This window comes from Desmodus rotundus, chromosome 6, assembly GCF_022682495.2.
Source record: "Desmodus rotundus isolate HL8 chromosome 6, HLdesRot8A.1, whole genome shotgun sequence".
Taxonomy (NCBI): domain Eukaryota; kingdom Metazoa; phylum Chordata; class Mammalia; order Chiroptera; family Phyllostomidae; genus Desmodus; species Desmodus rotundus.
The window spans coordinates 113655300-113670819 of NC_071392.1; the positions used below are offsets into that span (position 1 = coordinate 113655300).

At 40.6% G+C, this 15520-nt stretch overlaps 1 protein-coding gene across 1 annotated transcript in view; it reads left to right on the plus strand.

The window, feature by feature from the left end:
* The window catches only part of CDK5RAP1 (CDK5RAP1 mitochondrial tRNA methylthiotransferase), a 31365-nt gene that overhangs the window by 8762 nt on the left and 7083 nt on the right, over nt 1-15520 (plus strand). The window contains exons 6-12 of the mRNA XM_053926963.1: nt 946-1156; nt 2239-2359; nt 5529-5759; nt 5998-6095; nt 6999-7054; nt 8495-8625; nt 12036-12185. Of these exons, the coding sequence (XP_053782938.1) occupies nt 946-1156; nt 2239-2359; nt 5529-5759; nt 5998-6095; nt 6999-7054; nt 8495-8625; nt 12036-12185 (998 nt within the window). The remainder of the gene's footprint in view (nt 1-945; nt 1157-2238; nt 2360-5528; nt 5760-5997; nt 6096-6998; nt 7055-8494; nt 8626-12035; nt 12186-15520) is intronic.

Genomic DNA, 15520 nt, shown 5'->3' on the forward strand with positions numbered 1-15520 from the left:
GGTCAGAATTTCCTTTTATTAAAAAAAAGATTTTATTTATTTATTTTTAGAGAGGAAGGAAGGGAGAGAGGGAGGGAGAGAGAAACATCAATGTGAGAGAGAAACATCGATGTGAGAGGGAAACATCAATCGGCCACTTCTTGTAGGTGCCACGACCAGGACCTCGCATACGTGTCCCTACCGCGGATCAAACCTGCAACCTAGGCATGTGCCCTGACCAGAATCGAACCTGTGACCATTTGGTTCATGGGATGACGCTCCAACCAAGTGAGCCACACTGGCCAGGGCAGAATTTCCTTTTTTCTTTTTAAGTCTGAATAATATTCCATTGATGGACACTTGGGTTGCTTTCACCATTTGGCTGTTGTGAATATTGCTGCTGTATGAACATGTGTATACAGCCAAGAATAGTTCTTAAACAAGTATTTTCAAAGGATGTTTGTAATAAAATGGACTTACTAATTTGATAGTCTTACTAATAACGTGGTTTTTGATATGGAAGATACCAGCATGGATGGTTGACTCATTTCTTACAGCTTTTAGCAACTATTATGGGCAAGAAGAGGGATAAAATAGTGTGAGTGCAGTTGTATATTAAATTTTATTTTTAAAAATAAATTCCTGATGCAAAATATTTTTTATTTGTAGCAACAAGTAATTTTCAGTTGAAAAAAGAGGTGGTTCATATCTAGAAAGGTTTTTCAATGGTGGTTTAATTTTTCTGGGCATTTAATTGAATTGCTCTTGAGCCCTTTTCCTTGCTTTCTTGTACAGGAAGATAGAGGTTCCAGTGCTATGGGAGTGTCGGGAGAATTTGGGGAAGATGCTAAACTCTTAGAGAAGTTTCTGTGCCCTGGTCTCCCATCCACCTGGAGATAATGTGTACTAAGACAGCATGAGACCATATGAATTCAGGAACAGGTGTTCACTTCTTTTCCCTCCCAGGTTGCATGGCTGAGAGATTGAAGGAGGAGATCCTCCATAGGGAGAAAATGGTGGATATTTTGGCTGGTCCAGATGCCTATCGGGACCTTCCTCGGCTGCTGGCTGTTGCTGAGTCAGGCCAGCAAGCTGCCAATGTTCTGCTCTCTCTGGATGAGACCTATGCCGATGTCATGCCAGTCCAGACGAGCCCCAGTGCTACTTCTGCTTTTGTGTGAGTTACTGACCAAGAGATAGGGAGTAAATTTCTTCTCTCTCACTTTTAAAATAACATGTTAAGCCCTGGACAGTGTGGCTCAGTTGGTTGGAGCATTGTCCGGTAACCAAAAGGTTACAGTTTTGCTTCCCAGTGAGGGCACATACCTTGGCTGCGGGTTTGATTCCCAATTCAGGCATGTGCAATTCCTGGTCCAGATGCATACAGGAAACAACCAATTGATGCTTCTCTCTCACACTGATGTTTCTCTCTCTTCCTTCCTCTCTCTCTAAAAGCAATGAAAAAATGTCCTTGGGTAAGGATAAAAAAAAAATTAAAATAACATGTTAATGTTATTGCATTAAAATTAATATATGGACACAGTACAAAAGACAAAAAAATGATATATAAGACTCCTTTATATCTACCAACCCCATTCTCCTAGGCTACCTCTCATAGGTGACATGTTAGTTGTTTTATTTTTATTTTTATTAATTGATTTGAGAGAGAGCATAAGGGAGGGAGGGAGAGAGAGAGAGAGAGAGAAAAGAAACATCGATTTGTTGTTCCACTTAGTTATGCATTCCTTGGTTGCTTCTTGCATGTGCCCTGACTGGAGAGCAAACCTGCAACCTTGGCCTTGGGACAGTGCACTAACCAACTGAGCTACCTGACCAGGGCTAGTTGTTTCTCGTATAATTCTTTGAGAAATGCTTTTTGCATATATATTCATGTACATAAAATGAGGTCTTTCTTATCCTCCCTTCTGTACTCTTATTTTTTCACTTAAGAAAATATCTTAGGCTTTCCTGGTTTTTACTCTCTTCCCTGATCCTTTCAAATTAAAAAAAGAAGTAGTTGACAAAGTAGTTTATATTTGTTGAAGAAAGTGGTTTGGTTCATATCCTGGGGTTAAAGGCTAGTTTTTAAAGATAAAAAAAAAAATGTCTGCCTTGGTTCTTCTTAGATTGGCCCAGTGCGGGCATGTCGCCAAGAGAATTTAGAGCCGAAGGATAATGCCAAGGGAGCTGTGACCTGCTTCTTCGGCTGGACCAAGACTTCCTGCTGCTGTTATTAAATTCTGGTGCTTTCTTCTCTAGGTCTATCATGAGAGGCTGTGACAACATGTGCAGCTACTGCATTGTTCCTTTCACGCGTGGCCGGGAGAGGAGTCGGCCTGTTGCCTCCATTCTAGAGGAAGTGAGAAAGCTTTCTGAGCAGGTAAAAGTTCTCTGGGCTTTCTTACAGAGAGCGGGTTTGTGGGAGGATGAGGACGACTTTCTAGTTCTGCAGCTCGTGCTGTCTTGAAGCTGTACTCGTTTAGACCCACACCTGGCCAGAAAGAAAAACCTGGGTATATGTCTTTGGTTTGCTACCCCCAAATTATAGGCAGATCTGCTGTGAAGTTTTCTTAGGAGGCAACACAGTAGAATGGAGGGAGCATGAGAGGGTGAGTTTAGAGTCAGATGATTGTGTATGAATTCTGGCTCCACCCTTCTCTGGCTTGGTGCCCTGGCACTGGTCTTTTAAATTCCTTCTTCGAAACAGTTTCTGCATCCATGAAAGAGGATAAAATAATACCTTCATTGCCAGGTTATTGGAAGGATTGTTATTGGAAGGATATGGTAGTCTAAATGTTTTTAAAGTACCTGGCACAGAGTAATTTTTTCACAGAATTATTTATTTTATTAGTCTGTCTATTCTAGGGAAACCTCCCAAATCTCTTGTTTATTTTACCATGGGCCAGCCCACAGAATAGTTGAGGGTGGTGAATCAGATCAGGGGCTAGAGGGGAGAGATACCTAGGGCATTCCTCCCATTGGGAGCTGGTCCCTTCAGCCCTCGAGGTCTCTCCCTACCCCTAGGCCCGAATCTTCTAGCCATGCAGGATAGGACAATAGGTGGGAATGTGGAGCATTTCTTTTGCTATAGTTTCCTATTTCCCTATTTCCCTGCTTGCTTGGCTCAGGAGCCAAAGGAGGATAGCTCCTGCTTGAGTTTTAAGTCAGCAGTTTGCCTTTATTCTTTTTTCTCCCTTTTTAAAGATTGTATTTATTTATTTTTAGAGAGAGGGGAAAGGAGGGAGAAAGACAGGGAGAGAAACATCAATGTGTGGTTGCCTCTCACTTGGCCCTCACTGGGGACCTGGCTCACAACCCAGGCATGTGCCCTGACTGGGAATTGAACTGGAGACACTTTGGTCCACAGCCCACACTCAATCCACTGAGCTACACCAGCCAGGGCTATTTATTTATTTTTAGAGAGAGGATGGAGGGAGAAGGAGAGGAAGAAAAACATCGATGTGAATGAGAAACATCAATTGATTACCTCTTGTACGTGCCCCAACTGGGGACTGAACTGGCAACCCAGGCATGTGCCCTGACCAGGAATCAAACTGGTGAACTTTCGTTTTGTGGGAGGACCCCCAGCCAGCTGAGCCGTACCCATCAGGGATGCCTTTGTTACTACTCTCTGGCAATGCTCTCTTCTTTTTCGTCTATCTCCAGATTCTCAGTTTCCTGGTTTGGTCCCTGGCTGCTCACACAGGTACTGTGAGGTATTCTCCATAGTCTACTTCTCCAAGTGCTTCCTGGTCTAAATTGTCCTTCCTCTCTCTTTCCATCTCCCTCACAGTACCAAAACTCACTCTCTCAGCATAGAGACATTCTATGTAAGTAGGTTGAGGTGATGGCAAGAACTCCCTAACCTTTTAAGGTATTTGCATATACAAGGAGGAACTTAACATTAAGGTGCATCTTAGTGAATTCGAAACCTACTGACTTGCGAAAAATTATGATTCTGTGTTGTGTTTTAAAGTATCTGTTAGTCACCTAATTATTTTACTTGTAGAGCAACTTTTTAAATGATGTTTCTTTCATTTAATTTTTAGACTACAGTTGCAAAGAGAATAGAATATCATTCCTTTAACACAGCAATTCAAACTTTTTCATCTCATGGCACACATAAACTAATTACTAAAATTCTGTGGCTCACCAAAAATTATATATATTTTGCTGGTCTGACAAAAAAGAAAAAAAATATACTTTTGATTCATTCACATTGGATGGCTATTGTGTTGACTGTTGTCATTTTTTAATTGACAGTCTAAGGGAAAAGAGGTCAGTGGCCCTGACTAAATAGTCAGGTATTGCATGTTTTAAAAATTCTTGTGGCCGCCCTGCCTGGTGTAGCTCAGTGGATTGAGCATGGGCCTGCTAAGCAAAGGGTCTCCATTTCGATACCCAGTCAGGGCATCTGCCTGGATTGCGGGCCAGGTCCCCAGTAGGAGGCGTGCAAGAGGCAACCACACATTGATGTTTCTTTCTCTCCCTCTCTCCCTTCCCCTCTCTCTAAAAATAAATAAATAAATCTTAAAAAAAAAAAGTCTTGTGGCACACTGGTTGAAAATTGCTGCTTTAACAGAATGTTGTTTATTCATTCAAACAATGGTTATTGGTTGGATGTCATTTAAGTAAGCAGTCTTTTTTAAAGCCTCTTTATTACTTTTTTATATGAAAAAAATATAAATATACAGGAAAGAGAGAGTAGTATTTTGATCCCTCTTCCCTACTTGAATTTAATAATTGTTACATTTTGCCATATTTGCTTTATCTATTTTTTTGTTTGTAAAGTATTTCAAAGTATAGCATGACATTTCACTCATACATGAGTGTCTAAAAAATAAGGAAATTTCCAATACCATTAATTCTTCTAACGAGATTAACACAAATTGCTAAATATTATCTTAATCCTAGCCCACCTATATTTTTAAATTTTCTTAATTGTCCTGTTATTCTTTTTGCATATGATTGCTATGTCTTTTTATATGTGTGTGTATTTTACTTAGTTTTATATCCTGCTTTGTTTGTTTTTATAAACTTTCTGTTTTGGAATAACCTTAAATTTACACAAAAGTTGCAAAGATGGAGTTACCTCTAAATGTCAACATCTTACTTAACTTTGGTACTCTTGTCAAAACTGAAAAGAACCAAATGTTGACACATCAATATTAACTAATTTCAGACATTTTTCCTGATTTTGCCAGTTTCCCTACTTATACCTTTTTTCTTTTCAGGATCCAATCCAGGATCCACATTGCATTTAATTAATTTGATTTAGGGTGTTATGAATTAACCATTATTGAACATTCAGTTTGCATCTAGTTTTCTGCTACTCTAAAAAACGTTTTGAAAATTAATGTTTACCTAAGATTTTATTCTGAAGTTTAGTCTTCACACAAGATGCCCAAGCATGAAATTATTGGGTTAAAGACAGAACATGTTTATGGATGGCTCTTGGTAGGTTCCGCTAATTTTAATTAGTGATTTGGCATGAAATGACCAAACTGGTTTTTAAATTGCTTTCAATATATTTATTTTCTCCTTTTCAGGGGCTGAAAGAAGTGACGCTACTTGGTCAGAATGTGAATAGTTTTCGGGACAATTCAGAGGTCCAATTCAACAATGCAGTGTCCACCAACCTCAGCCGTGGCTTCTCCACCAACTATAAAACCAAGCAAGGGGGCCTTCGTTTTTCGCACCTTCTGGATCAGGTCTCCAGAATAGATCCTGAAATGAGGATCCGCTTTACCTCTCCTCACCCCAAGGATTTTCCCGATGAAGTGAGTATTGACAGTTAACTATGCCAAACTGGTATCAGTATCCTTAAGCATTTCTGTCTGGGACAGACTGAACATGATTTGAGCAAAGTAAAGGATTTAGGTAATTCATGTGTTTAGTTTAATTAGCCTCTTAATTACTTGAAAATTAAATTTGGCAGAGAATAATGGGGGTGGTATTCCTTTCTGCAAGATTCTTTGGTGAGATTTTGATGACCTTTAATGTATTCTATTTGATCAGGTTCTGCAGCTGATTCATGAGAGAGACAACATCTGTAAACAGATTCACCTACCAGCCCAGAGTGGAAGTAGCCGTGTATTGGAAGCCATGCGGAGGGGGTCAGATTTGCTTGGGAAGGAGTAACCCATACCTTTCAATGTCTCCTTAAGAACCAGTGTCTAAATGTTTAGGATAATATGTGGCAAATAGTAGTTGCTCAATAAATATGTGTTATATGAGTAAACCCGTGGACATTGTAAGTATAGATTAAGGACTGGATTGCTCATTTCATTTGTTGAGCATGTTTTTTATTGAGCACCTATTATGTGATACACTGAGATTTTAATCATTTTATTTATCTTTTTTAAACAATTAAAAAAAAGATTTTATTTATTTTTTTAGAGAGAGGAGTAGGGAGGGAGAAAGAGATAGAGGGATGCATCAGTCAGTTGCCTCTCTCAGGCCCTCAACTGGGGATCTGACCTGCAACCCAGGCATGTGCTCTGACTGGGAATTGAACTAGTGACCTTTCAGTTTGCAGGCTGGCACTCAACCCACTGAGCCCCACCAGACAGGGCAATCCTTTAGCTTTTAACATTAAAGTTTTTTAGGTCTTGGAATTTAAGTGTACACTCTATGTGCTCACTTTGGGAATAATAAATATTGCAGAGATAAGACTGAAAGAATGTGACAGATGGCAAGCTGTATGGAGCTAGTGTTTCTCCTTGTTTTTGACATTGGCCAAGAGTTTTAGAGATCCTTTTAAATATTTAATCTATCTTCATTATTAGTTAAATACAGAAGGTTACTTAAAATAATTTATGTTCTTGAACTAAAAATTCATAGGCCCTAGATTAGGGCCTATGTTACAGTATAGGATTTGACTCGTAAGAGATCTTTCGGATACTTTAACCTATGGTGGGTGAGAAAGTGATTACATGTGGTAATTCATAGTGTTACCATTTTATAGAATTCACTTAAAGAAGATTGGTTCATCTAAGTCTTTTTGTTCTTTATTGCAGCTATTCAAGAGAAGCTTATGTGGAGTTAATTCATCATATCAGAGAGTCTATTCCAGGTACATTTACGAAATGTGTTCTGCTGAGCACGTCACAGTGACCCCAGTCGCCGTCAGACAGGCAGCGCCTGTGGCAGTACCGTGTGACACCGTTCACACTTCTTTTGCTTTTCCTCATTTCCGTCTCTTTGTACTTTCTGATTTTTAAAATATTTTGGTCTTGCTAGAAATACTGAGAGGTGTGGATCGGCCTGTGACCTGAAGGCTAAAGAGATTCATTTTCTATAGTTTTTGCGTTTCTGAGCATATGGGAGAGACCTCGTTTTTTCTTGTTAGAAAAGTTTTATATGGTCTAAATTAGTTCCAATTTGGGGGCAATTGATATCTTTAAAAATGTGTATTAGAGGTAATTCCTTTCCTATTTATCTTAACCCTTTTCCTTTCTTCCTAATAAAATTACTCTGCTACAGGTGTCCAATCTGCGGCCCGTGGCTGCATATGGCCCAGGATGGCTCTGAATGGGGCCTAATACAAAATTGTAAATTTACTTAAAACATTATTAGAGTCTTATGTTATTACATGTTGCAATGTATTTAATGTGTGGCCCTAGACAACTCTTCTTCAGTATGGCCCAGAAACACTGAAAGGTTGGACACTCCTGCTTTAGTTTAGATCTGGTTGACAATATCTACATTTTTCCCCAAATTTCTAATTATTATAACTTGTATTATGCATAAATACTGCCATTTGATGAGACAGGATAGTGTGGAGGTTCTCTGGGCTGCAATTTCCTCATCTATAAAATGCAGTTAATAGTACTCACCTCATTGGATTATTGGGATAATTAAATAGGTTGAGTTAAATAGATAGTATAGTACTTAGTAAGTATTCAGTGAATAGTTATTCTTACTATTTTATTTTTTTAAAAGATTGTATTTATTTTTGTTAGAGAGGAGAAGGGAGGGAGAGAGGGAGAGAATCATCAGTGTGTTGTTTCGCCCTCTATCCGGGACCTGGCCCACAACCCAGGCATGTGCCCTAACTTGGAATATAACCGGTGACCCTTCGGTTCGCAGGTCCGGGCTCAATCCACTGAGCCACACCAGCCAGGGCTATTGTTATTATTTTAAATGAACATTGTGTTAAGCTAACTTCAAAAGTATATTTGTATGGGGGCACTGAAAGGGTTTTACCAGTAAAAGCAGGACCAATTTGAAAATGTCGACTCCTACTATGTTCCTAACTCCCACATTTGAAGTGAAAATCCTTTTTTTAGTACTGAGGGGAATGTAGACTGAGAAGACAGGCTGTGGCGTAGGAACTTTGTAAGTAAACAGGCCTATTCCTCTTGCTCTTATGCTTGCACATGGGCTGAATAGCTCCAGGAAATGCCTTACTATGGTGGTCCCGCCCTCTGTAGCCCACAGCTACCAAAGGCCTCTCTTGAATTCAGTTAGCAGCAGGGACATGCTGCCCTTTGTCCTTTGTTGTGTGTTGCAGGTGTGAGCCTCAGCAGTGATTTCATTGCTGGCTTTTGTGGTGAGACAGAGGAAGATCACCTGCAGACAGTGTCCTTGCTTCGGGAAGTTCAGTACAACATGGGCTTCCTCTTTGCCTACAGCATGAGACAGGTGAGCTCGGGATTGGGGGAGGAACTACTTCTGTGCTGAGACTGACCTCATTCCTGACCAGTTTGGGGCTGACTGTAGAAAACGGGGAAGAAAAGTAAGTCAGACAGCAAGGCAGTCCTTGAAAAACCACAAGGATCTTACCATTCATTTCTTTGTTTTATCTAATCAACCAGTCTGCTGTTTTACATAATTCAGCAATTAGAGATGAAAATAATCACCTGTGCCAAGATTTCTCTTTATTAGAATATTTTAAGTTATGTTTAGGTTGTTTAGAATTTGAAGGTGGAGGAGGAGACATTCTCTTTACAAGAAATCTAAAATCATTTCTCAATAAGCAGAACTTCTTTTCTGGCTTACAGATGTGATTTGTTTTACAGAGGTTCCTTGTCACCCCCCAGCCATCCTCAGCTATTTTTAGTTTCCATTTTTCTAGGCCGGGTGAACTCACCTATACCCACTTTGGAGTTTCTCCTATAACAGACTCCCAGGTAAACAATGCGGAAGAAGATGAGGAGTTTTGCATGTTTATCCTATATGTTGTATCTTGTATCCTGATGAGAGGGGATAGTCCTGGCCTGCTGCCATTCTCTTGGTGGTAGGATGAATTGTGTCCCCCACAGTCACCCTGGGGGTAACTTGCTTTGTGTTTGGGCTGGAGGCTGAGAAGCTTCTGTGGCCAGGGGCTCAGGAAAGCTGACTGATGGTTGACCGAACCCAAGACCTTAGCCACGGTCACCTCAGCGGTCATCAGTCAAGCTAATTCATGTCTTTTAAAGCCCACTGCCTAGTGTTCTGTAGGCAGTGTAAGTGGAACAATGTGTGTATTCATGTTTCTTACAAAATTATTTCAGGGATGAAGCTTCAGAGGAGCTATTGGGTTCCATGTTGCTTCTTTTCCACCCAAACATGCCACAGGAGATCTTTATAATGCTAGATTTGGGAAATGAGTTTTCATTGTGTTGTGGAAACCTATTCTATGGGCAATGAATATGAGTGTTTGTTGTGAAATGAACCCGTGGGGGGCCTAGCTACTGTTTGCCAAAAACAAGCCCCCTCCCCCAGGGTCTTTCTGGACAGGTTCATCTTGCCCGCTGCCCTTAGGAATTGTGGCTGTCAATGCCAGAGTTTGGTAGAAAGGAAAGGAACTATTTATTCAAAAGTTATACAGGTAATGGTGGAATGTCACCCTTAAAATCCCAAAGTCCCTTAAAACACCCACAGACACACACAGTATTGCCTTCCCCCGCTTTGCCCAGCCAGGCCAGTCAGGGGTACCGTATCTCAGGAAAAAGAAGTCTGTAGCTTGGCTAGACTCCCGGTTCCTCCCAGTAATCTGTGCTCCACTGGGCAGGTCTCCCACAGTCTCCAGCATCCTCAGCTGCGTCGCCTTGAGCTCTAGTTCTTAATCCAAAACCACATGGCACCTTCTCATGGCCCACCAATGAGGGTCCTTTCACCCTTTTTCTTCCCGCATGATCTCGCATTGTCCTTCCCATCTAGTCCTGCATTTGTCCCTGTCCCTAGTCTGCATTGTCCTTCTGCATTCTTTCAAACTGCTAGGAGAGAGCTGTGCATGGCTGCTACATCTTGCTCTCCTGCTTCCTAAGCTGCATGGTCAAGGGAGCCTCCTCTCCTCTCCCAAAATTGTGTAGTTAAGACCCCAGCTTGGCTGCTGTGCCTGGGTTTAAATCCCAGCGCCAGTCTTCCTCTGTAACCCCATTTCCGACTCCTCCCACAATCGGCTACACCTGCCAGCACTCCCGCATTTTCAGCCTTTCTTGGCTGCCATAGTAGGTCTGGGCAGGCATGGCACCATGGCATGGAGCAAACCATCTCCAAGCTCCTACGCAGGCACTGTAACCAGGGGAGCTGCCTCCTAGCTAAATCAGGGGTCAAAGTCACTCCCATCTCCCTAGCTAGACTTGTTGATATACAAAATAACTGTTTTTGCTTCATATCAAGTGTGAAGCTATCCTGCTGTTAATTGAAATGCAAAATAACTCTATGGCCCTGCTCCATGTGTCCCATCCCCCAGCCAGACTTTTGGGGGTGGAGATATCCCATATTCCCCCACACCCCAAGTTCTGGATGCCATTACAGATCCCCCCTTTGGGGGGGCCTTGGCTGTACCCTGTTACATGTTCACTTTGGGATCTAATTCCTAGATTAGGGTTAAGGTTTAGAGACTTAATCAAGTAGCCTAGTAGATGAGACCAAGCACTTAAATTGCTCTTCTCTCATTTAATAACTATGTGACCTTGGGAAGGGTCCTTGGTTTCTTCATTTGTGAAATGGGGATAATGTACCAACCTTATATTGTTTTGAGGATTAAATAAGGTAGTATGTGTAAAGCACTTAGCATGGTGCTTTGTAATGGTAAGTGTATAATAGTGGCAAGTTGTTGCTAATAATAAGACAGTAGCGTAAACCCTGTAAGAGAATTCTGTGTTAGGATTCTCTACAATTCTCCGTTTGCCTCTGTGGATTTGGTAGTTCTCTCAGAGGCAGATTGATTTGAATGTCCAGACTTTGGTTTATTGATTTTTCTCTTATTCCATACTTTTGTTTAGCTCGGTGGTTCCCCAGCTGTGTCATTAGCTCATGTGTGTGTGTCTGTATAAACATGTGTGCATACCTTGGTGTTGGACGATGTGAAGGCTTTCCAAGGAAAACTTTTTTTTTGGACTAGGTAATACATGCTTATGGTATTAACATTCAGAAGGTCAAAATCATATGCAGTGAGAAGTTCTTGCTTCTTCCCAGGTAGCCTAGTTTTTCAGTTCCTTCCCTGAAGGCAGCTGCTCTTAGCAATTTCTTCTGCAACCTTCCAGAGATATCTCATGCATTTAAAACATATTTATATGTATTTTTTCTACACCAAAGTTATTATACAGCTTCATTTGTACCTTATTTCTGTTAAGGGTATATTTTGGAGACCAATCGTATCAGTATATATAAAGCTCTCATTCTTTTTAACAGCTATGTCATATTCTGTTGTGTAAATAAATAAATGATAATTTGTTTTACTAGTTACCTATTGATAAACATTTAGGCTGCTTTGCACCTTGTGGCTGAGTAACCTGGTACGTGTGTTACTTAGTATATGTACAAATGTAACCTTTATCCTTAGGACATTCTATAAAAATATCAAGAACAATTTTGAGCCTATGGTTTTCATGTGCTACATTTACAATTTAGCCTTTACGAACATGGTGACTTCACTGCATAGCTACCCTTTTCTCTTAGAAGGCTCTCAGAACTAGGGAACCCTGGGGGTGTGACTCGGGCTTCCTGTGCATATGCCTGTAACTTGCAGGTGGAATAGACATGGTTCCCTGCAGTGCCTCAAGATGGATTCTATAGGTCCTTGGTGACTTCTGTCTCACTCTCTTGCTTTTTCTTTTTTATAGAAGACACGAGCATATCACAGGCTGAAGGATGATGTCGTGGAAGAGGTAAAATTAAGGCGTTTGCAGGAACTTATCACTGTCTTCCGAGAAGAAGCAACAAAAGCCAACAAGACTTCTGTGGGCTGTACCCAGCTGGTGCTGGTGGAGGGGGTGAGACCATATGTATATACATATATTTTATTTGTTTTTTGGGGTCACAATATGTCTCTCTTTATTTAGATCTTCTTTGATTCCTTTTATTGGTTTTTGTGGTTTTCAGTGTACAGATTCTATACATGTTTTGTTAGATTTACACTTAAATATTTTTTTTGAGCTATTGTAATTACTGTTGTTTTTAATTTCAAGTCTCCATGTGTTCATTGCTAGCATATAGAAAACATTGAATTTTGTGTGTTTATCTTGTATTCTTTGACCTTGCTGAATTCACTTAATAGGTCCAGGAGTTTTTTTGGTAGTTTTCTTGGGATTTTCTGTGTAATCACGTCATTGTGTTTATTTTCCTTTTCTGATGTTCCAGGATTCCTTCTTTTATCCTTTCCTTTCTGTTTAGGGAACTTCCTTTAACCACTCTGGCAACAGATTCCCTTTGTTCTCCTTTATCTTAGAATGTCTTGATTTCCCCATTCATTCCTGAAGGATATTTTTGTACTTAATATTGAAAGCATTAGGGAAAATTTGTCTGCTCCATCTTTCTGGAACTCCACCCAAGGACAAGCTTATTGATTTTAGAGAGAGGAGAAGGGAGGGAGAGAGAAGGAGAGGAATATCAATGTGACATCGATTGGTTGTTTCTTATACATGTCCCAACCAGAGACTGAATCCACAACCTAGGCATGTTCCCTGACTGGAATCGAACCTGCAACCTCTCTGTTCATGGGACAACATTGCAACCAACTGAACCATGCCAGCCAAGGCTAATTTCCTGTAATTTTGGTGTGGTTGTGGCAGGAAGCGACCATAGTATTTACCTACTCTGCCATCTTGATCAGAACTTTGTTGGTCTGTTTCTTCTGACTGATTTCTCTACTGATTATGGGTCACATTTTTCTGCTTCTGGACATTTTTAGTGATTCTTGATCAGACGTTGGACATTGCAGTGTTCAGTTTTTAGTGTCTGTATTTTGCTTTGTTCTGATAGGCAGTGATGTTACAGCTCAGTTTGATCCTTTCAAGGCTTGTTGCCTCTTGTGTGCCCCCTACTGGTGACCCGGCCCACAACCCAGGCATGTACCCTGGCTGGGAATTGAACTGTAACCTTTTGGTTCACAGGCCCATGCTCAATCCACTGAGCCACACCAGCCAGGGCTCAAAGCTTGTTTTTCTTTTTCTTTTTCTTTTTTTTTTTTTAATAATTTTAATTTTTTATTGTTATTCAATTACAGTTGTGTGCCTTTTCTCCCCATCCCTCCACCCCACCCCAGTTGAACTCCCCTCCCTCCCCCATCCTCCCCCTTGATTTTGTCCATGTGTCCTTTATAGTAGTTCCTGTTCAAGGCTTGTTTTTAAGCTCTGTTAGAAAGGCTTTTTTTAAAAAAAAATGGATTATTTTATTAAGACAAAGTTCACATAACATAAAATTCACTATTTTAATTATTTTAAAGTGTACAATTTATGACCAACTGAGTTTTGACAAAGGTATGTAGGCAATTCAATGGATAATGGATAATTCTTTCTTTTCTTTAAATTCTATTTTATCGATTATGCTAGTGCAGTTGTCCCAATTTTTCTCCCTTTGCCCTCTTCCACCCAGCTCCCCATCCCCACTCCCTCAGGCAATCCCCACCCTGTTGCCCATGCCCATGGGTCATGCATATATGTTCTTTGGCTACTCTATATCTTATGCTGTACTTTATATCCCCATGACTATTCTGTAACTACTGATTTCTACTTCTTAATCCCTTTATCTGTTTTGCCCAACTCCCCAAGCCCCTCCCATGTGGCAACCATCAAAATGTTTTCTTTTCTTTTTAAAGATTTTATTTATTTATTTTTGGAGAGAGGGGAAGGGAGGGAGAAGGAGAGAGAAATATCAGTGTTTGGTTGCCTCTGATATGCCCCCATCTGGGGACCTGGCCTGTAACCCAGGCATGTACTCTGACTGGGAATCAACCAGAGACCCTTTGGTTCACACGTCGGCACTCAATCCACTGAGGCACACCAGCCAGGCCATCAAAGTATTTTCTGTATTTATGATTCTGTTTCTGTTCTGCTTCTTTGTTTATTTTTTAGATTCAGTTCTTGATAGATATGTATTTGTTGCCATTTTGTTGTTCATATTTTTGATTTTCTTCTTCTAAAAGAAGACCCTTTAACATTTCATATGATGCTGGTTTGGTAGTGATGTACTCCTTTAGTTTCTTCTTGTCTGGGAAGCTTTTTATCTGTCTTTCAATTATAAATGATAGCTTTGCTGGGTAGAGTAATCTTGGTTGTAGGTCCTTGCTTTTCATCAATTTGAATATTTCTTGCCATTCTCTTCTGGCCTGCAAAGTTTCTTTTGAGAAATCTGACAGTCTTATGGGGACTCCCTTGTAGGTAACTAACTGCTTTTCTCTTGCTGCTTTTAAGATTCTCTCTTCGTCTCTAACTTTGTTGTTTTTATTATGTTGTGTCTTGGAATGGGCCTCTTTGAATTCATCTTGTTTAGGACTCTCTGTGCTTCCTGAACTTGTATGTCTATTTCCTTCACCTACTTAGGGAAGTTTTCTTTCATTATTTTTTCAAATAGGTCTCCAGTTTCTTGCTCTTTCTCTTCTACTGGCACCCCCATAATGCTAATGTTGGTACACTTGAACTTGTCCCAGAGGCTCCTTACACTATACTCATTTTTTTGGATTCTTTTTCCTTCTTGCTGTTCTGATTGGTTGTTTTTGCTTCTTTATACTTCAAATTGCTGACTTGATTCTCAGCTTTATTCTATCTACTGTTGATTCCCTGTAAATTGTTCTTCATTTCAGTTAGTGTATCCTGCTCTTTTTTTTTTTTTTTTTTTGGTTTCTTTGTCCTTTTTTATGCTGTTGAAGTTCTCTTTGTGTTCATCTGCTCTTCCCCTAAGTTCATTGAGCATCCTTATCACCAGTGTTTAGAAGCATCTAGTAGCTTCCTTGTCTCCATTATGTTTAGTTCTCTTGCTGGCATTTTGTTCTGTTCTTTCATTTGGGCCATGTTCCTTTGTCCTCTCGTTTTGGCAGCCTCCCTGTGTTTGTTTCTATGTACTACGTAGAGCTGCTACGTCTCCCAAACTTGGTAGAGTGGCCTAATGTACTAGGTGTCCTGTATGGCCCAGTGGCACAGCCTCCCCTACTGCCCAAGCAGGGTACTCAAGGTGCACCCACTGTGTGGGTTGTATACACCCTTCTATTGTAGTTGAGCCTGGATTGCTCTTGGCATGTCCAAGGTCAGCCACTGACTGTGTTCTGCCCTGGGTCACAGACCATAAGCTACAATGTGATCTGTAGATGCCTGCTATTTGTGCTGGACTTGGA